The 21189-nt window shown below is 38.6% G+C and overlaps 2 protein-coding genes across 3 annotated transcripts; both read left to right on the forward strand.

The window, feature by feature from the left end:
* Positions 1 to 2094: 2094 nt before the first annotated feature.
* Positions 2095 to 13353, forward strand: gab3 (GRB2 associated binding protein 3). 2 transcript variants are annotated; one of them, XM_062433200.1, is made up of 10 exons: positions 2095 to 2225; positions 5232 to 5532; positions 7419 to 7575; positions 7672 to 8120; positions 8893 to 8942; positions 9203 to 9443; positions 9796 to 9886; positions 10197 to 10281; positions 11224 to 11343; positions 11823 to 13353. In XM_062433200.1, the coding sequence occupies exons 1-10, from the start codon at positions 2154 to 2156 to the stop codon at positions 11940 to 11942; spliced, it is 1686 nt and encodes a 561-aa protein (XP_062289184.1). In that variant the 5' UTR covers positions 2095 to 2153; the 3' UTR covers positions 11943 to 13353. The 2 variants fall into 2 exon arrangements, with proteins under 2 accessions (XP_062289184.1, XP_062289185.1); XM_062433201.1 differs by having other exon boundaries at positions 11826 to 13353.
* Positions 13354 to 14342: 989 nt separating this feature from the next.
* Positions 14343 to 21013, forward strand: amer1 (APC membrane recruitment protein 1). Its single transcript, XM_062433861.1, has 2 exons — positions 14343 to 14667; positions 16237 to 21013. The coding sequence occupies exon 2, from the start codon at positions 16346 to 16348 to the stop codon at positions 19445 to 19447; it is 3102 nt and encodes a 1033-aa protein (XP_062289845.1). The 5' UTR covers positions 14343 to 14667; positions 16237 to 16345; the 3' UTR covers positions 19448 to 21013.
* Positions 21014 to 21189: the final 176 nt, after the last annotated feature.

Below are 21189 nucleotides of genomic sequence, written 5' to 3' on the forward strand. Positions count from 1 at the left end.
TTAATGTGATGCACTGTTATGCTGTGTAAGTGTAGGCTAATGTGTATGTGGGTGTAATGTGAGCTATATTTATATGCAAATCATCATTTGTCTTTCACAGTCTGAGTCATGATTTGAAATTTGCCTGGTGACAGATCAGACGTCATAAACTGGGTCATTATGTCGCCCTCTGGTGGTCGATCAAGAAAAGTAAAGAGAGGTGACATTGGGGTTTGTTTGCAGTATTTACTGATGGACTGAAATCAGCTGCAGATTGTTAATATTGAGAGTTCACAGTGTTATATTCTGCAGCAGACTTCAAAGTGTTCTAAAATCATCTGTTCAAAATAGTTGATATTACAGCAGCTGATTATTCATGATGGGAAGTCCTTTTCATTTAGACAATGAGCATTTATTTACTTCTTTTCACAAAGGAAATTTGAAACACGGTGAAAAAAAGATGTGGAGGGTTGGTGGGATGTCATTGTTTTAACTGTCATGAGAAGTTATGAGGTGAACTTCTCTCTCTGGATGAATGACAACTTCACCTCAAACAAGCCACAGTGTTGCTTTGTAGTTTAGTTTCATTTGATCGCATGTGTCTGATGTGTTTGATAGTGTTTTGATCTAGTAACTGATAATCATGTTAAAATTAGAACATTTTGTAGAAATCAGAGGTTGGATCAATCTTAATATAACTGTAACCTACCATTAGTACTACAGTACTGCTGCTACTACCGACAATACTATGACTTTTTGCTATTGCAGTACCACTACTAATATTTTGCTACAATCAATACCCGATTTTAAGTCATGTTTATTTATCTACACAGCATGGACCAATGTCCCAAACCACAGCATTTATAGGCTGAGCTAGTTTGCATTGCTTGTCACTAGATAAGCCTTCATACAAATATACAAAAGTCAACAAGAAAATACCTTTAAAAAAACAAACACAAAACTCAACACGACAAAACATAAACAATGATACAATAAATCAGCACAAAACTCAATGACATGCACCATCATCCATGGCTACTTTTCAACTTGATCATAGTTATTAGGTATTCATGGATAAGTTTAATGTGGACAAATGTAATTGAATGATAAAATATGGCAGTGGCGGCTTCTTATTTCAAATTTTTAATTGCATGGTTGTCTTAAGAGGCTTGACTGTTGTAGAAGCTGCTTGTGACCAAGATGTTACACAATAACTTAAATGTGAAAAGATTGTGGAATGCATGAAACTATTTGCAGCATAAAATGGTAAACAGTCTCCAGTGTAAATGTATGTAAGTTTGCATACACCCTACCCACCATGTTTCTCAAATTTAAGGTGGGAATCTATTATTAGACCATAACTTGTTCAATACATTAAACAATTAGATTGAACTCTGCAGCTTCTGATGGAGTTAGAGTCAAGCCTGTCAGAAATCATATGGATGACACGCTGCTCATAATATCGTCATTAGGCCTGAAATGAGCACAGCAGGTTGGTGTTTTGATCAGTAAACTACTGTCGCTGTCACTTATGGTTTTTGTAGAGTCCTGAAACCACAAACTGCATCACAGCAGCAAAATGAAATCAGCAAAATGCTTATCATGAAACTTAGGATAAGATCTTTTAACAGCATGTGACTCTGCTACTGTTAGTTTCTGGTCAATACAACTCAGCCCACAAACCTGTCAAACCTCATAAAGTGTAGTATTTGTTTTCCTTGAATCCCCCCACAGGCCAACGGCTCCATCCACTTGCCCGGAGCACTTAAGAAAATAAACAGATAAGTCTCACTCTCTCTGTCTCTCTCTCTCTCTCTCTCTCTCTCTCTCTCTCTCTGTCTCTCTCCCTCTCTCTCTCTCTCCCTCTCTCTCTCTCTCTCTCTCTCTCTCTCTCTCTCTCTCTCTCTCTCTATCTATCTCTCTCTATCTCTCTCTCACACACACTCTTTTTCTCTCCCTCTCTCTCTCTCTCTCTCTCTCTCTCTCTCTCTCTCTCTCTCTCTCTCTCTCTCTCTCTCTCTCTGTCAGTGTGATCAATTTCTTGACTTCCTTCTTTTGGAGTGGCTGGGCTGAATACCAGAACACAGGATATGCTTCACTCTGCTCTCAGTTTCACAGCAGTAGCAGCAGCAGCAGCAGCAGCAGCAGTGAGGACGACACGCTCTGCAGTCAAGATGAGTGCTGGGGATGTGGTCTGCACCGGCTGGCTCATTAAATCCCCTCCGGAGAAGAAACTGAAGAGATTTGTGAGTAGAAGTACACAGAGGACACTTGTAAATGTCCTCTGCCATTTTTATAGAAGCAGCAGGGATGCCAGGTTGTGCTGTTGAGCCTTGTTTATGTCTGTCTATCTGTGTGTATGTGATTGTGTGTGTTTTATGATGTGGAATAAGGGTTTAGAAACATATTTCAGGCTTGTATTCTTTTGTTAAACAGAGCTGTAATGCAATCTCCTTTTATATCAATTTCCTCATTCCTATAATAACATCATGCTTGTTGTTTTGGCTTGTGGAATCACTTCATAGTGACAACCACCATGTGTTATGACAACAATGATATGTCAAAAATTGTGTTCAGACGTGGAAAATGACTCCTACAGCAAGTATAATTGCTTAAATGAACAGCATATAGCCTTCAGTGTTGTGTGGTTGTTGGGGTGGTCATGTGATAATGTTGAGCTGGCCACTCACTCTGCACTCTGCTGTGTGTTTGTGAGATGAGCGTGTGTATTGTGAAACATGGGAAGTAATGTCAGCGGCAGCCAGACGCTTCAGACATAAGCAACAAGCAGAAATAGTCCAGCTTTATGATGGCTGTTTGCACTTCCTCTGTGCAAGTGGAGGAGGGACATTATTTTGTTCAAACCTGTGCAGGGAAAGGGGTGGGTGAAGGTGCGTGTGAGTGTGTGAGGGGTTTGGGGGTTTGGTGCGGGAAATAGAAACTTTTTTTAGTCCACTATGCAAATCCTGTTGATGGCAGAGAACAAAGTAAATACATGCTTTTCAGATAGTTGTGAGCGTCGATCCTCTATCAGCCTGGTTATTCAAATGTCACCTGCTGGCCTGAGCCAATATGAAAATTTTAATTATCTTGGTTAAATGTATCTTGGTATATGATGTTATCAAATAATGTAAAAAAAAAAAATTAAAAAAAAGAAAGTCCAACAGCATGAAATTATACGTCACTGTAGAATGCTGTGGTGGTTTGTTTACTTGTTAAGCTGCAGCTCCTTACTGGTTTTTTTGTCTGTTTTTTTGACATCTTATTAAGAAACAGAAGTGTCACCATACTTCAGAACAAATCCTCTCTGATGTGCAACAAGTCATGTTGTGTCATTTTCTATCAACATTGCATTTCCACTTCCAGTCATGATAAATCTACATTTAACGGTCATCTTCTGTGTCAAGTCAGTCCGCAGCCTGTTGTGTAGTTGGCCCTCACTCACAAGTGCTACTTTCTTATATTGAGATATATAATTATCTAATCAATTATTGTCTCTTGAAGGTAACAGAATCATTACCTGTTGTTGCTTCCACAGTGTGTGTTTATACTGTGAATCGGGACAAAGCGTTTTGGCTGCTTATTTGTTTTATTGCTTCTTTTAAGGAAAGATTTGACACTGTTCCTCATAAGATGTTTATAAAAAAAGACTTTTTTTTTAACTTCCACTTCTCAAGATCACACAGGATAGGAAAATGGTTGAAGTGATAATCCTATAAATCTTCATGTATATTGACTAATATCTCATATATTTTGATTGAAGACATTTTGACATAGTAAGAAAAGCACAGTCGTAATATATAAAATGAACGATAGCTGATTTCCATTGAGCTGTTTTAGTTTCAGGGTTTTCACTGTCACACTGTCCTGGCTTCATTTGACACCTCATTAATTACTATTGTTAATGTGATTGGTAACACCTGTGTTTTTACTACAATCATTTTAAAATAAAGTCTGCTGCCTGTTATGTTTTAAAGTGTTGTACATATAAACCTCAGATGAATGTGAAACTTTTACCAAAAGAGTCACCACCACTGACCACCTTTTAATCACATGACCATAATTCCATAATTAAGTCACATGATGACAACCAAAAAACTTGATCTGTTCGGGAAAACCATGAGAGGCAGTTGAAAGCACTGGAAAAAGCTTGTATCCCTGAACTTCAACTTGAGTTTTGTAAGGGAGGGGGTTTGTTTTTTGGGGCTTTTTTGAGTTTCTATTTACACTTTGGTGTTAAACATAAATGATACCCACAGGGGAAATACACAAGCTTTAACGAAAGTAGATTGGAAGCCACTTTCATGAAAAAATGAAACTTTCTGATTTCCTCTGACTTACTATTTTTCTGAGAGAGCAAATTTTTTTTTAAAAACTAAAAAAAACAAAAAACAAAACCATTAATCAGCTTTCACACTTACTGAGTACCTTTATTAAGTGCTCCTGTAGATACAAAACAACCCATTTTTCAGTGCACAAACTTACCATATTCAAAACATCTTTAGGATCAAATTGCCATTTGTTTAGTTACGGTTTCCTCTTAAACTTGACTGACATGTTTGGCAGTAAGGGTGGTGTGTTTTACCATTTCCTGGTAAGTTACTAACTGACTTGTGCAGGAGCTGAAAAACCACACGCATAGAGAGAAAAAAAAAGTGTTTTCACAACACAGAAATATAAAGAGGTACTCCACCTCAATCTAAAGCCACAAAGCCAAGTGTGAAAATGACATCCACCTCTATGTAGCCTGTGTTTATATTCTTGTGAATTCTATGCTATTTTAAATGATGATATTTAGCACCTAAAACACTAAAGGATGATGGCAACATCCATGCAACAAAGGCTCAGATATTACATATTATAAGTAGTGTAGGTCTTTGGAGCTATAAATAATTGTTGACAGTTTCAGTATTAGGTTTTCAGTAAATATGAAGCAGTGACCGTGTACTGTATAAATACCTCTTTCGTTGTGTTAGACATTTTCTGTTAAATACAGTGAACTTCCTCTTCTTTGTACTTCTGGGAAATTTGAGTTGAGGTTCCGCTTACTGACCATATCAAAAGCAAAAATTGAGTTTTAAAGTTGCAAAGTAAGCTGTTGTGAGCAGGAGCAGTGATCCAGTTCCCATGACTGGTCATGACTAAAATGTTGGAGGAGGAAAGGGAGATGCTACTGTTAGAATTATAAAGTACTGTGCTCAAAATATTACAGTGTAAGGATACAGTTTAAAGTTTGTTCCTTTCTTTTGTAGGCATGGAGGAAACGCTGGTTTGTGCTCAGGAGAGGTCGCATGAGCGGTAACCCCGATGTGCTGGAATATTATCAAAGTAAGAACTCCAAAAAGCCCATCCGCACCATTGACCTGAAAGAGTGTGAGGTGGAGATGCTGAACGGGCAGCTCAGAATAAAGCGAGACTTCCATGAGAAGCACCTCTTTGTGGTGAAAACCTCATCTCGTGTTTTTTACCTGGTGGCCAAAACTGAGGAGGAGATGAACAGCTGGATCAGTAGCATCAGTCAAATATGCCATTTTGGGAGCCTGGAGGATGCAGGTATAAATACACCCCCAAGTTTTTTTATTGTATTCAGTTTGAAATGTGGTCGTGTTGAAGCTGCACTTGTCAAGATTTGTGTGCTCTCTATTAAACCTGTCTCACGGAAAATTACAAAGTAGATGTGTTAAAAAGACTGTTGAAATCCAGAGGAGAGGTTTTGCTTTCACATACAGGCTGTTGTGAACTGGAAATGTAGAAACTGTAGAAACTGTAGAATGAGGTCAAAAATGTTTATTTGGGGCTGTGCGATTATGGAAAAAGTGTCACAGACCAGTCAGGTTTCAAACTTGAAGATGCAGTTTATTGATGACTCAAGGGATTTTTTTGTATTTAAGTTCTAAATATGTATAAATTTGTACATATTACATACATACAGTACATATTGAAATATTGTTATCTATCACTGCAATTAAATTGTCAATTTAGCAGCTTTATCTAAAAAAATCTTTGATTTAAGGAAACTTTAAGGGAAAGATCTAAAGCATACGTTGGTGGTTCAGTTGTTTTAACACAGAACAGTGGTCTTCCTGGGTCCGTTAAACAGGCTGATAAACTTCTCTGTAACTGAGCCTCTAATCCCCACACACAAACACATGTAGTGACATTGTGGTTAAAAGCATTTGATACAAATCATATCTTGTCTTCTTTCTACAACAACAACAACACATAAATGCTGCATTATTATGATTATATTTTAACTCTTTCGGTAACACTTCTGGGACAGAAATAAGTTTAGATGACTACAAAAAAATTGGCGTCTATACAGAATATGTTCAGTTAACAACTGAAATGTTTAAGTTGCTTCTTGTCTGTCAGGCAGCTGAATGTTGCTGCTGTGTTAGAGGAGATAACACCAGATAAGCAGGGAGCCAAAGAGCTGAGGTCAAATTCACATGAACTGATGAATAATTAGATTGTTGGATAATTTCTGTGACTTGCTTTGGCGCTGCATAGTATTAGATGTCATCTTTAGTGGGTTAATTATTTTCTGCATGTCACTAAGTCTGACTTTTAATGCCTTTACTTGGCTTGTGACAACCGTCTTCTTGACTTTTCATTTGCTAACACACCACAGACACATGGATATGAGTTAAATATAACATCAGGGTGATGCTTTACTGTTGCTTCAAATGTAAACATATCTTAAAGGATGTGTTGTGAGGACACTTGTCTGTTAGAATACTGTCGTCTGTGTGGAGAAGATAGAGCAACGGTCCAGAGTTGCTGATATGCTTCTCTGCATGTGGCTAAATCACATATGCACTGAGAAAAACACACACACACACACAAGTCATCAGTTATAATCTAAAATTATATTATACACACTCAATTATGTGATACAGATGGTTTCTGTAATTTCTTGATAATATTTGCTTTAATTTAGTGTTATCAGAAATGTTGATCCTGCCTGAATCTCAAGAGTTCTGTTTGAAGGCACCTTACAACTTTTGCAAAGGAATATAAACACTTGCACTGTACATAAAAGACATCACACAGTTTTAAGAGTAGCAAATATCTCATGAGAACACACAAAGACTTGGATTTTTCCCCCTCACATCGTTCTGCAGGAATGGCCTTGACTCAGTGGCTTTGAGTGAAAAGGAATGAAACAAATGTCTGAACCAGGGCCAACCTGACTAAAAGATTGGAGAAGATATAAACAAAAGAGGGAACAAGGAGACAGCCTACATGTTTCTTATTTTAATATGCCTGCAAAAAAAATCCTCTTGTTAGAATCACCTGATGCAATGATTTAATTGTAAATTTGGGTACAGGCTGCGTGAGACCTGTATGTGTTGTTGCATGATGGCACTTTTCTTATCACTCGTGGTTGTAACATTTCAGAAACTATATCTCTGTCCCCCTCTCCTCTTGCTCAACAGAGAGCTCAGAAGAAGGTTTTCCTCACACCCCAACATCCCTTCAGCCGTCTCCAGACAGCTCTGACAGAGCGTCTGTATCAAGTCAACCAGATTCCAGCCACCCACTGGACTACCTCTTTCTCTCACAATGTGAGACAGGGAGTGTAAGCACTAGTAGGTATGTACAATCTGTAAAAGCTTTGGCACAAGATGAATTAATGGCTATAGTTCGTGTTTGACAAATACAATGTTTTCATTCTTTCCGTATCCGTAGACATGACAGCTTTTCGAACTCTGAGCTCTCTCTGGAGCAGAAGTCATTAGACGATGCCATCAAGGACATGGTTCCCTCACCTCTTTGCTCCGATTCCTCTTCGGCCTTCATCTCTCATGCTGGCCACAGTCCATGTGTTTTCACACATGGAAGGTCAGCTAACCCTCCCTTGAGCGCTCCATGCACCTCCATGGCTTTCCCATCATCCTCTTCTCCACTGCGTCACTGTGCCACAAATGTCTTCCAGTTTGACAGTTATTCTCCTTCTGCACCGTTTGAGACAACGAGTGACAGGCACACGCCTCCTCCGCTGCCGCCTAAGCCTAACCACCTGTCAGAACAGCAAAGTGAAGAAGGACCTCACAGACTGACTACATGGCACTTCCCAAGCCATGCTGTATTATTTCCTCGGAGAACCAGTTTTTCAAGCCTGGACCATTTCAAAATAGGTATACTGTCCTCACGGCACACACAGTAGCTGAGGAAGTTAACCCAATCAAATTAAACATTATCTGGGCACTATTATGTTGGGCAGCATGTAGATAGGGGCAGACTTTACCATTAGGCAAGGTAGGCACCTTCCTGGGTCCCCCAACCAAAAGGGCTCCAAACAGCTATAGATTTATTATGATGCTTAGAAATGAAAAATATTGAAATATGTTACAATTCTAACTCATCATACCCTGAAATATCTCACAAAAGGCCCCCAAAGCACTTAAAAATGATGCAACTGTATACTAGCCTACTTACTTACTGTATATTTCTATTTCTATTTGAGATGAAAACATTGTACTACTACATTTACCTGACAGATAAATGTTACTGGTTACGTTGGAGATTCAGATTCATATGATGCATTATTACTGATTAAACTGTCCAGCATTATATAAAATAGTTAGAAATAAAAGCTCCAATGGACGTTAAGTAAATTTAAGCATATTGTTCTGATAATACTTCTGTTTCACTTCAAGTAAAAATATGAATGCATGACTTTTACCTTTACTGTGTGGTATTAATAGTTTTCCTATTAATAGGCAACAGTTTTACTTCATAAAAAAGTTTTGAATACTTCTTCAGTCACTTCCAATACCAACATTCTCAGTTAGAGAAAGGGTTAAAAGTAAAGCAAGCCGTTATTTGTTTGTAACAGCTGATTGTTAAGATTAAGAATTAATCTTAAAATTTCTTTGTTCACTGATTTTTATTTTTTTATTTTTTTAGGAGATGCTGACAGCAGAGCGATGAGAAACAGAAGGCAGAGTCTTAACTTGGTAAGAGAATCAAATCATCAGTGAAAGAAAAAGAAAATAACATATAAGATGTTAAGAATAGTTTGAGACTTTGCGAAGTACACTTATTCGTCTTCCTCTTCTAACTCTCTGCGAGAAAGAAATACATGCCGTCAATACAATTTTAAAGATGCTGTAAGCGCATACAAATCTTGCACATATGCCCTTTAACAAAATGTTCCAGCTGTACTACAATGACATTATCACTTGTCTGAATCTTGTGATGCTTTGTCTTTTGGCAGGCTTGTTTAAATACCACACAAGTTCAAAGCTACCAGGATGAGTCATATGTGCCGATGGCTTCCCCTATTCCTCCTGTTGCCGCTGGTGAATCTGATGGTTATATACCCATGAGCCCTGTGAGCTTCCTCAATACAAACGGCAATACCGATACCCCTCCGACTCTCAGCCCACTAATATGTCAACCTAGAGATGTTGCACCACCCCCAATTCACCGGCATCTCAAGCCGTGCATGAGGAGAGGTGAGAGTCATAACAGGCCTGATTCATTCGTGTTATATTTTTGGCATTGCAAGGAACCGTAGCTTATATTTCTACTCAATCATCTTTGGCTGTGTGTTTTTGAGTGCATTGTCTTAGCTGAGCTTCAAACAATGTTTACAAATATATAAAATGATAGAGAATTAGGCATATTAAATTATGATGATCTCATATGCTAATTTACAGACTTCGATAATGATACACTGCTGTAAATGCCAGTACATGATTCATGCAGATATCACACGTGTACATTTTCTCAAATGTTGATCTTTACTACATGTCACATTAGAGAATTTCAACCAGTCCAGTAACTTTGTCCTTTCATGGTTCACAGCTCGACCTCCACCTCTTGACTTGAGAGGCCTCTCTACAATCACAGAATGTCCCACTCATCTTCCTTTGAGGAGAACAATAACCGATGCATGGTGAGAGAAATGTACAAAGCATGATGTATAATATAAACATGACTTTTAAAACTGTAATTAATCCCTGTCGATAGGGAGTTTACAATTCGATATAATTAAATCTAATATTTTACCTTTAAATCATGAGTTAAAGTTAAATCTACTCACCCAGCTCAAGGATTCAAGGATGATATCCTGTCATATTAGATCCTTGTAGCTTAAAATAGGTTTATGTTATACTTTCTTTCTATTTCTGTCAATAGTTGGTAAACTTTGTAGTTTGTTGCTAACTTAAATTCTCCCTGTTTTTTTGTATTTATTGTAATTGTAGCTTTTCAGTGCACAGTCTACCTCTTGAAAGAAGACTTGAGAATGGGGACAATCCAAGAGGTGAAGACACAAACTGCACTGCAATGGTAAGAATGACTCTTTTCTGAACATTTTTAAACAGTATACAGCCCAGTGTACAGAGTAGGACTTGATCATGCAATTTTAATGATGCTGTTATCTTTCTCTATCAGTCTTTTTGAAATTTAGAGAAGTAACTCAACTAGTGTGTCATTAAATACAAACACACTTACATACACGTACAATGTAGCCTTAATTGCAAACATCAATGTCCAGAGCTCAAATGGTTGATAATTCATCATGATGGTAATATACTCCTAATGTGTGGCTCATTAAGTACGACCATCTTGCTGACATCTAAATCTAGATATTATTCACCCATGTTTCACCTACAACTGTCCTTCAAAGTTGTGAAAAAAACAAAAAAAACAAACCCAAAATAGAATATTAAAGTGGAATTTAATAGCACCAAATATTGTTTCACCAGTGTGATATCTATTATTATTCATCATGTGGGCAGAAGTCCTTGAATTACTGTGGACTTCAACACTATCAAGGAATGCAGCCAAAACATTTTCTAGATCATTTTGGACTTCACTCTACTGGAACAATATCATATGACCATTTGTGAGTGGAAAAATGTCTACATAGTTAAGAATATGGGTGTGTTTCAAAAATATTCTGCTCAGCAAACTTGTTATTGCACTCAGGGTCTTCCAGGATGTGAATATGTGTCATAGTGTAAGGTTTTACAAGCCTGTTAGTCACATATTAGTAAAACTAGACTCCCCAACTTCACAACCCTGATAGGCTGCAAGTGACTCCTTTTTATTTAATCAACGATTCACTGATAATGCAGCACATACATTATGAAATTAGAATGAGAATTAAAAAACACACTTGCTGGCAAAGTTGACTTTGAGCTCAAAGAATTGTACATATATAAGATCCTTTAAACTGGGAGCAGATGATGATTGTGCAAGGTTTTAATCTGTTTCCTTCCCTGGCAGGAGTCAAGCCAACCGTTCTTACCCACCTGTAATGGAGCAGGTCAACCCTGGCTGAGACGATCAAACCTTGACTATTTGTCACTGGATTTCAACTCTGCATCTCCCTCTCCTGTGCAAAAGGTATATTTTATGCAGACTTTTGCACAATTATGCAACAGGAGCCTCTGAACAATAACACAAGATAGCCAAAAGAAATGTTTTACTTTCAGTATTGACAATTGTTAGCAAATTGTTCTGCTAATTCCATCAATCACTCTGTCTGCCTACAAGCTTTGGATGTTCAATGTATTCTGGGAAACAAACGGAATCTATTATTGTATCACACTTTAAGAAAAGAGAACTGAACCCACAGATTGTTGATTTCCAAAAAGCCTTAGAATTCCTCTAACTAACCTGAACTCAGTGAAGAAATCCACTATTATAACACTAAATAATGCAATTTGTTCAAAACACCACATGCAATGAGTAATGCAGGATTGCAACATGATTGCTTGCTTGTACAGATAAAACAGAATCAACAGAATCCATTTTCAACTGTTTTTAAGATTTAACCACATCACAATCTCCTCATATGTCTTTATGTCTCTTTCTCTGTCTAGCAGAAGCCATTTCTCTCTGATGACTACAGAGTGGATTATGTGCAGGTGGATGAGAAGAAGACTCAGGCATTGCAAAACACCAAAATGGAGTGGACAGATGTTCGGCAGTCAAAAACATAACTGGAAAATGCACAATGAAAATATGAGGCACACTTTGTTTCAAGAAGACCAACATGTACTCATAACACCAGCAAGGAGGACAGATGTGACGAGGACCAAAAGCAATTAAGGAGCACTTTGAAAAACAGTATTGAGATGTTTGCATCATTGATACACAAAATTGCACTGTAAAACAAAACAAAAATCAATGAACTCTTAGCAGATCTTTACTGTAAATACTGCCGGATTGATCACTGTTCCCAATGATTTTTAATGTAGCATAAGGTTTCACCAAATTTATTTGAAAAGGGCATCACATTACTTCACTGTAAACATTTGTGAGACTTGTTGTAAATATGTAAAATAATTTTAATTGTAAAGAAGGAAAATATTTTGATGATAAAACATTTTTTAATATTTCTCTCCCTCATTATCTATCCATCCACATCATCCACCCTGAAAAGAACGGCCTATCTCACGCACAGAGGAGGAGTAATAATTGCTGCCACGTCCCAGACTGCTGGCAGATACTGTAAATAAGTGGCACAAACATTACTTTAAGGACAATACTGTGTTCAGGTATCACAGATTCTGATGTTCAACTACTTTTGCCATCTTAAAGTTTGTAAGCTGGAAACTTTAACATGAAGATGTAAACTTTGTTGATACAAAGCTAAACTATAGCTTAAACAAATCAAAGACTTTCAAGGAGAAGGATGAACATTAGCGAGCTGTGGCAAAGTTAGTTTTAAACTGGAGCCCAACCCAGATCATAAAGCAGGCATCTACTCCACAGCAGTTTCTATGACCACAGAACTCTCACCAGCCACTTCGGCTACTGCACCATCATCATCTCACCTTTCACCTTCTCCTAAAAAGGTCTCTCAGGTCTGGTTGTCTGAGATCATAAAATGAAACTTGCTTCTCAACAGCCTGTGCAGCATTGTAGCAATATTTCTATGCATCTAAAACAGTGGTCCATTAAAACATTCAAAGCTTTGAGAGCATTGGGATGAACTTTGGGTTCATGAGTTTTACTTGTCTGAGTCAAAAATATTCAACACAAGTCAGCGTCATCTTTTATTTCAAGTTTGCAAGTGACAATGTACACACTTTAATTTGCATTACCACATTAAACACACATGCTTGTCATGGATTAATCCTTAGCTAAGTCATCACCTGTACATTTTGACATTATCAATTATAAGACCCAACTCACTTCAAACTGGTGTTTATGAATGAATACTGAACTGGATGGTTTACAAATAACTGTTGATATGTGTAATAAATGCAGGTTACTCTGATGCTGAACTTGTACTAAAAAAGCTTAACTCTTGCTTGTGTTGCCAGTAAAAACGTACACCACAGTTTCAAAATTTGCTTCAGTGAAGCTGATGCTAGATTATACATGCCCAATGAGCAATACTCTGAAAACCATGCGAGGAACATATGGTAATATCCAATTTGATTCCTTTGGTTGAATAGTTGTCCCATTAGTCACAACACTATTGCACACGCTGCTGCTCGGCAGTTCCTAAAGGCGTTTTCCTTAATTCATTTTGATTGATTGATTTTCATCACACTCCAGCAGATTAAAAAAAATACCTCAACTCATAAGCTTCCCATCCTGAAACAGCTAATAATGTTAAACATATATATTCAAGGTACAAGATTACTTTACTGTCATTTCTCAGTAGTCACATACACTGACAAGAAATTCTGTTAGCAGACTGAAAACACTCCTTTGCACTTTTAAAATAAACCATTTAAACAAAAGAGTCTTAGAAACATAAATTATATAAAGGAGTTATATGAATATGCAGAAGTAGACAAAAATATATGGGGGGGGGGGGGGGGGGGGGTCCATTGTGTGATGATGATGTCCTTTTTAATTAATAAATGGACCAAAAGAATATCTGTATTTCCTATTTCTTTCCCCTCCACTTTATTGAGTACATGAATGAAGATGAGGTACATTCTTGTGAGAAAAAGGCAAACACGGCATATAAGAAATAGGAAGAATATTGAACACAAAATAAAAAATAAAAAATACATAAAATAACTGAAACAACAAAATAGTTCAGTAAAGCCGAACAAAATACACTGTATCAATTTTCAGCCTCGTTAATAGTGCTGCTGCTCACATTCTTAATGGGAATGTTTTTTTTATATAAGATAAGATAATAATAATAATTATTATAATAATAATAACAATTATGATGATAATAATAATACTGATGATGAAAAGATGATGAAAGCTTGTGTCTCAGTCCAGCTTCTTTTTTTTCTTTTCTTCTCAGTCCAGCATCATTATAAACCATCCACACACGTGTTGCGTCACTAGTATGCGCCGAGAGGAAGAGTCACCAAAAGGAGATTTGGGGGAAAAAAATCACCTGAGAAGTGGCCAGAGGACGTCATCACCCAGCATTTAAACGCTGGCGTTTTTGAGAACATTTCAGCTTGAAATCGACATGCATGGCTAAAATTGGACACGATAATGTGTTGCTGGTGCATTTTTCACAGTGCCGTTTAGCTGCGATGTGGTTTAACATGAGCCACCGCTAACAACATTACAGCCTGTAACGGGAGCGTTAGCTGCAAACAAATGAAACCGTGTCTGCGTAAAGCTGCTGCGGGGCCCCGAGTCGACTATAAGCCAGCTGCAGGAACCGAAAGTTGAAGAAAGCTCGCAGTGAGAGGTCTGCAGGGTGAGAACGCAGCATTGAGCTCCAGGCTGCAGCTGGTAAGTTTGTTTACTTTGTGTGTGCGTGTGTGTGTACGCGTGTTAGCTAACCCTGCATCGTCAGGCTGTGCTAATGTGGCATCAGGCGTTAGTTTGTTTACACCTGACAACAAATGCCTTAAACTGGCTCTACGAAGCTTTGTTAGCCGGACTGATGTTTCTGTTAGCTGCCTGTAGCACCTTTAGTTGAGCTTTTCTTTTGTTCAGACACTCAGTCAAATTTGCAGTATTTTTTGACCCACCACACCTGCTCTTTGTTGTGACCGAGCGACTACAGCTGTAGCATGAGGCAGTGGGTCTTAAAGTGGGGTTCGGGGACATTCAGCGGACTCCAGGGGGGCACGGCAAAAAAGAGGAATAGTTTATTTTCACTATAATACCATCCATATGTAACACAATGACTCAATGGCTATTTTGGATGTGGGTTTCATACACTTCCTGTAATGAAAATCTCATCAGTTGGGACTCCATGGTCTAATTTGTGTCAGTTTAGGAGTCATTGATGTGATACAACTTGGAGCTTTATCAGCTGGGCTTTATAACAAAATAGTTTTTATTTCATCATTCACATTCAGGCACATAATTTTGTGTGACAAAACATTCATGGAGTGGGTATTCTTTCCTTAGTCCTTAGTTATTTCAGTGTGTTTACTCATACGAGGAATTTGCCTTTGTTTGTCGCAGGGAATGTTTAAAAGTTCACAGTATGAAAAACAGTATAAAAGGTATATATGTGATGTGCAAATGTGAAAGTATAAATAATTGTCTTAATGTAACGTACCATTGTTTAATGTGATGGTTTCACAGTTGTGCAGATGATTACGTTAATATAATGTGTAGTGTCCATATTTACATGCAGGTTTGTTTTCATTGGTTTGGTTTAGTTTTATTCTGGTACAAAATAATATTCATAATGTACTACATACAAAATCTAAACACAAAAATCTCAGATGTCTGAATCAAAGGCGCTTCAACAGAGTGTGAGATGTGTATGTGAAAACCAAAATAACTTAACATTTTGTCAGTCTAAGCCTTTAACTGCATTTAACAGCAGACCTATTTTAAACAAACCAACTTTTCACATTTTTTATATGACTTTTCTTCACAGGCTTCTGAAAGGGCTTTACAGAGAAACCTGCAATAAATTGGCCATAAAGAATTCATAGACAAAGACAAAACATTAAATATATAAAAACTGGAAAGGCACATGTGATTGTACAAATCACAGCTCACACAGTGGAATGAGCCATACAGACAGTTCACACAGAGGCTTGTGAAAATTCCACACTGACTCTGAAAATATGTTTATAAAATATGAAGTAATTACTTCTTCTCTTTGTATATATATGTTATTTTCCCATAGTAGGCTGAACTGTTAGTATACTATTTAGGAAAGTAAAACAGGCTTATGGCCACAGTAACACAGGTGACACTGATGGGTATTTTGGATACTGGATTATAACCCCATGATGGAAATAAGGTTGAAAATCTATAATGTTTTTGCTATGTCAGTGTTATATTTTAATTGATTTCAATTCTTTAATTTTGGTCTCAACTTTCTCAATACAGGGTTTATATCAGATGGAGGACAAATTCACGGCTGTCATCCAGTGAGCTGATTGTGAAAATTCAGCTGCTATGCCTTCTGTCAGTCCCATGCTTCTGTAAACTAGTAGCCATGGCTTCTCGCAAGGTAGATGAGCTCCCGAGTGACTCGAAAAATTTGGCTGGAGTCTCTGGACAGCCATCACGATGCGGCCCTGATGACATCACGGAAGAGGTCCACTCGGATACGATGACCAATGTGAAACCTCAGAAATCTGGAAAGTTTAGGAGGACCGCGCTGACATTTTTTGGAGTTCGCAAAGGCATCTGTATTTTACCAAGTTTGTTTGGAGGCAGGAATAAAAATCTCAACAAATGGTCTTCAAAGAAAGGAATCTGCAAAAGCAGAACACATGATGGGCTAAGTAAAGTTAGTCATGATGACAATCTGAGAAGTGACTACACTTCAGCTGGAGATTTTGAGTACCACGGCCAGAGGGACTTGACTGGAGAGCTCCACAGCAGCTGTCACAATGAATGTAGTCACCCCGCAGCTGAACAGAAATCACTGACCCTCACCCGGCAGAAAAGGGGTTTGAGGAGTCTTTTCAACAGTTTTAAACATCACAGAAACCACAGAAATGTTGGCTCTGAGAAAACGGAAATGATTCCAATGTCCTCTGCTCAATGCAAGAAAGAGACGCCTGTTGTCCAGGATAACACCAACCAGTTTGTCACAGAGTGCCTGGGATCTGAACCTGATGTGCCTGATTTTGAGAATGTCATATGTGATATTTCCATTGGTCCTGAATGTATCGATGTTGAAGTAACTGCTTTAGAGAAGAGCGTGGAGCAAGAGAGCCCAAAGTCCGAGCTTGACGATCAGATATGTGATGATCAGATGGAGGAGATGAATTTGATGGCTGTAGTTTCCAGCGAATACAAGGAGAGTTCCAGAGGACGCAGCGAGCCCTGTCTGAAACTCGAGATGACGCCCGAGCCTGTACTGAAGAGTGAAACACCTGCTGGCTCATCCGATCAGCTCAACCTGATTTTCGGAGAAGTCGCATCATTAAAGAGCTTCGATTCGCTCACTGGCTGCGGGGACATAATCGCAGATCAAGAAGACGACAGCATCTCAGAGAGCACGGTCTCTGGAGAAAGGAGCCGAAATGGAGGAAAGAGGGCCTCCTGCTATCTCACCTATCAGGGTGGCGGTGAAGAAATGGCCTCGCCCGAAGATTTGGATGAGGAGTGTCTTCAGGAATTCTGGGGTAATAACACGTCAGAGGAAATCTGTTGCTCTTGCAACCAAGACCACACAGATTTGACTGCCGACCTGACAAGTTCTCACAATATGGACTTACTGAACAGTAACAGTGTACAGCAAGCCAGTGGCATGGACACTTCTTCAATTGCTGATGTGTTAACTCCTCAGAGTGAGCATCAAGAGTCAGTTCCAAATAGTGATGAAGGCTACTATGATTCAACTACTCCAGGTCCAGACGAAGGACAAGAAAAAACAGACCGACTAAGGACAGACAGATTACCCAGGGACAGTTACAGCGGTGATGCCCTCTATGAACTTTTTGCACCTGATGAAAGTCTTATCAGTCCACATTATGAAAACAAATCTAAGCTGCCCACTTCCAAACAGAGCGAGTACGTAAGCGAGCCAGAAGAAGATGCGACCGATTCTGCCTTTGCTCCAGAGATTAACCGATTACAAATAAGCGCCGAACTGTATAAAGTTAACGACTTTCTAGAGATGCCGAGCATGTGCAGTAAATCCTCAGAGCTGGCACGAAACCCGGTGGGTCTGCAGGAAGTAGGCTTGAAGAAAAACTGTAATTTGAATTCAAAGCCACAAGCGTCAGTCAACAAGAATAATATTGAGCCAGATGTATTCGATGAGAATGGAGACATGCTTGCTTCCTCTGAAAAAAGAACAAAATCCATAAATGCTGACTGTGAGAAAAGGCACAGCAGCGTATCATTCGGAAGCACGTCCGACCCAGATTTTGAAACATTCTGTGAACCCAAAGAGCAGCATCTTGAGGAAAACAAGCCTGTGGCATTGCCGTATAAAAATATCAATTCTCAGTCTCCAGATTGTAACAATGATTTGGACGATGGGCAAGCTGTATGTTTCTCCCAAGCACTCGTGGACTACACAAAACACTCCGAGATGCTGAGCAACTTGCACAACAGTGTGGACGGTTTAGAGACAAACTCTGCTTTCACTCCAAATATGCAGGCCTTACCTACCATTGTCACATTCGATGTAGTGGACATGCATAATGAGGGCGAATACGATGAGCAGATTCACATGGAACTGGAGGAGGACATCTCATCGCCCTATCAGGAATTTGAAGAAAGCTACCTACAAAAAGATGCATTTGCTGAATGTGACTATCAAATGTTAGACCTGTATGAACAGAACCTGATCAGTAACACATGGGCAATAGCTAGTCTGCCACGGCACCTGGGCCTTACAAGAGTCAGCCAGTCCATGCCTAATCCATTGTCTCTAGACAGGAGAAGTAGGTCTCTGGATACAGAAAGCCTTGAATTAAAGATGCCTGATGCATACAGAGAGAACAGAGCTGCTATAGTTTCTTGTCCTCAAACTGAGAAGGACACTGAAAGAGATTCCTCACCATATTACAAAAAGAATGTACTCATGTCCGCATCAGAGGTTAGAGACAGTAGCAGCATTATGGCCTTTGCCTGGCAAAACAGGTCTGAAATGGCTCTAAGCCTTCCTTTGACAGATGGGGAAATCACTGAAAAAGTCCAGAGTCTCAGTCAAACCCAAGTAAAACACAAAATATTTTCCAATTCCTCCAGCAGTGATTTCCCCAGCAGTAAATCGCAGCGTCTTTGCTCAAACGCGTTGGACAGAGTGTCCTGCGATTTAATCTCACAAAACACAGAGCTTTACAATAGACAGCGTCACCTTCCTTTGCAATCAGACTCTTGTTTACCTCATAGCACCTTTGTTTATTCCGAAATGATGGGGGAGGTATTGCATGATGCCGGCGAGGAGATGTTTTGTAAAGCTGCCTCTGATTTGCAATCCTATAATCAGTGCGGTAAAAGCAGACAAGTGGCCGATAGGGAGGGAATATCTCGTACTGGAAGTCCTCTGAACGCAGGTGTGCCTAAAGATGAAACGCCCAGGGAGGTGATGTGCCCCGTGGCCTGCAACAAACCAGAGACAGCCTTCGATTGAAAGGCTCTCAATCATACAGTCAGCAGTCACATATGCCAGTGAGTGCTTTTTACTTTACATCCAAGGAGAGTAATTGTTGCGTATTTTTTTTTACTTGAACAAGCGATTCCTTTTAAACATTGTTGTACATTGTGGTAGACAGGACATTCATTTAAATTATGCTGAAACGGAGTGAAGTCTGTGCCGTCATGCTGAGTCGAGTACAAACGCTGTCTTACCGGGAAGTCAAAAGGGATTTTCTGCATTTGCACAGTCAGCAGCTGCTTGCTTCACACACGTCAAACACATGTAAGTCCGCTGCAAGTGTTTAAGCGAAAAATGAATGTTTTATTTGCATTTGAAACAATGCTCACAGATTCATCTCATTAAGCTATTGATTTTTTTTACTGAAATGTTCATACCCATATGTAGCCTCAGTGCCCAGGTTTCATTAGTAATGCTATGGCTCATCAACCTGGTCTCCACAGCACAGCTAAACAAGGCTAGCCAAGTCTTGCTTATGTTGCCAGTTGCCTCTAAAATGTGTGCTATTGCTTTAAGTGCTGAGTTATGTTTGTGTTTGCTGCATTTTCACAGTCTCTCTTTGCTCCAGTAAGGCTTAAGTTGGCCTGTCACAATGCTTAGATTTAGTCTCTCAAGCTGTTTTCTTGGTTTACCTCATTTTAGGATGAATTGCAAAACAAGAGAAGAGTTTGTAGTTTTTAATAAAATAAACAAAAAAATAAAATCATTGTTTAAATATTTCAATCCACAATATAATCAGTGTCTCCTTTATTACAGGGTATATTTAACAGAAGCAGGTATAGAAAATATGCAGATGGACTGATAGTTGTTGCATCTTAACTTCAGCTGCCATTTCTTTTACATGTAGACAGCTATGCCTTGCAAAGCGGCTTTGTTTGTACAGCACATTTCACACGCTGCTACACTGTGTATGAAAGTGCTTTACAAAAAAAGAATAAAGAGAGGAAAATATCAATAAAAAATGGTAGAAATGCAAAAAAAAAAAAGCTAGTAGCATCTAATAATCTGTAACTTGGTGTGTTTGCTTCTGACCTGACAAACCAATTTGGCCTTACTGTGGAAAAACGATTGTCGTTTTGCCATCAGCTCGACCACGTGTGCAGTGCAAAACTCTTATTGAAGTGATTTACTCCATTATTGAATAACTGCAAGCTTGTGGGGAAGAAAAAAAAGTATTTGGAAAAGTAGTTTGAACTTGATTGAAATGTGTCAAAAGATGAACTGGTATTTTCACCGTGTATCACCTTGTATTATTTTCTTGTGAATTTAATGTTTTATTGGTCAGATGATGTAGTTTTTTATAGTGTAATATTGAACACATGTCAAAGAATTTGTATTTATATTCTCAGCTATTTGTACACTGTAACACTGTATTCAAAATGGTTATTATAAATTGGCAATATGTTTTTTTGTTTTGGATTTTTTTTGATTGTGTCAAAAATTACATCTGTTACATTAGGGGATTCCTCTGGAAAATCCGTAATCGTTTTGTCAAAGTGGAACACTGCCTCACACTACAATAAACACGACAAGACATCATGACTTTCCATTTTCATTTTTGCTTTCTCTTACATCTGGTACAGCTGATGTTTATCCCAGCATCTGTTGGGCCAAACGCTTTTGCAGACCCACACATGCAGTATATATAAAACACATTTACACTGACAGCTGTAAGTAGTTCAGAGATTAAAGTTCATCTTAACACCTGGATAAGATGT

Source organism: Scomber scombrus, chromosome 14, assembly GCF_963691925.1.
Source record: "Scomber scombrus chromosome 14, fScoSco1.1, whole genome shotgun sequence".
Taxonomy (NCBI): Eukaryota; Metazoa; Chordata; class Actinopteri; order Scombriformes; family Scombridae; genus Scomber; species Scomber scombrus.

Bases quoted from the DNA above. Each gene is read 5' to 3' on its own strand.
- gab3 (XM_062433200.1), top strand. From the start codon at position 2,154: ATGAGTGCTGGGGATGTGGTCTGCACCGGCTGGCTCATTAAATCCCCT. The intron at 5,533-7,418 runs GTATAAATACAC...CTTGCTCAACAG, and splicing joins TGGGAGCCTGGAGGATGCAG to AGAGCTCAGAAGAAGGTTTT. The intron at 11,344-11,822 runs GTATATTTTATG...TTCTCTGTCTAG, and splicing joins CTCCCTCTCCTGTGCAAAAG to CAGAAGCCATTTCTCTCTGA.
- amer1 (XM_062433861.1), top strand. From the start codon at position 16,346: ATGGCTTCTCGCAAGGTAGATGAGCTCCCGAGTGACTCGAAAAATTTG.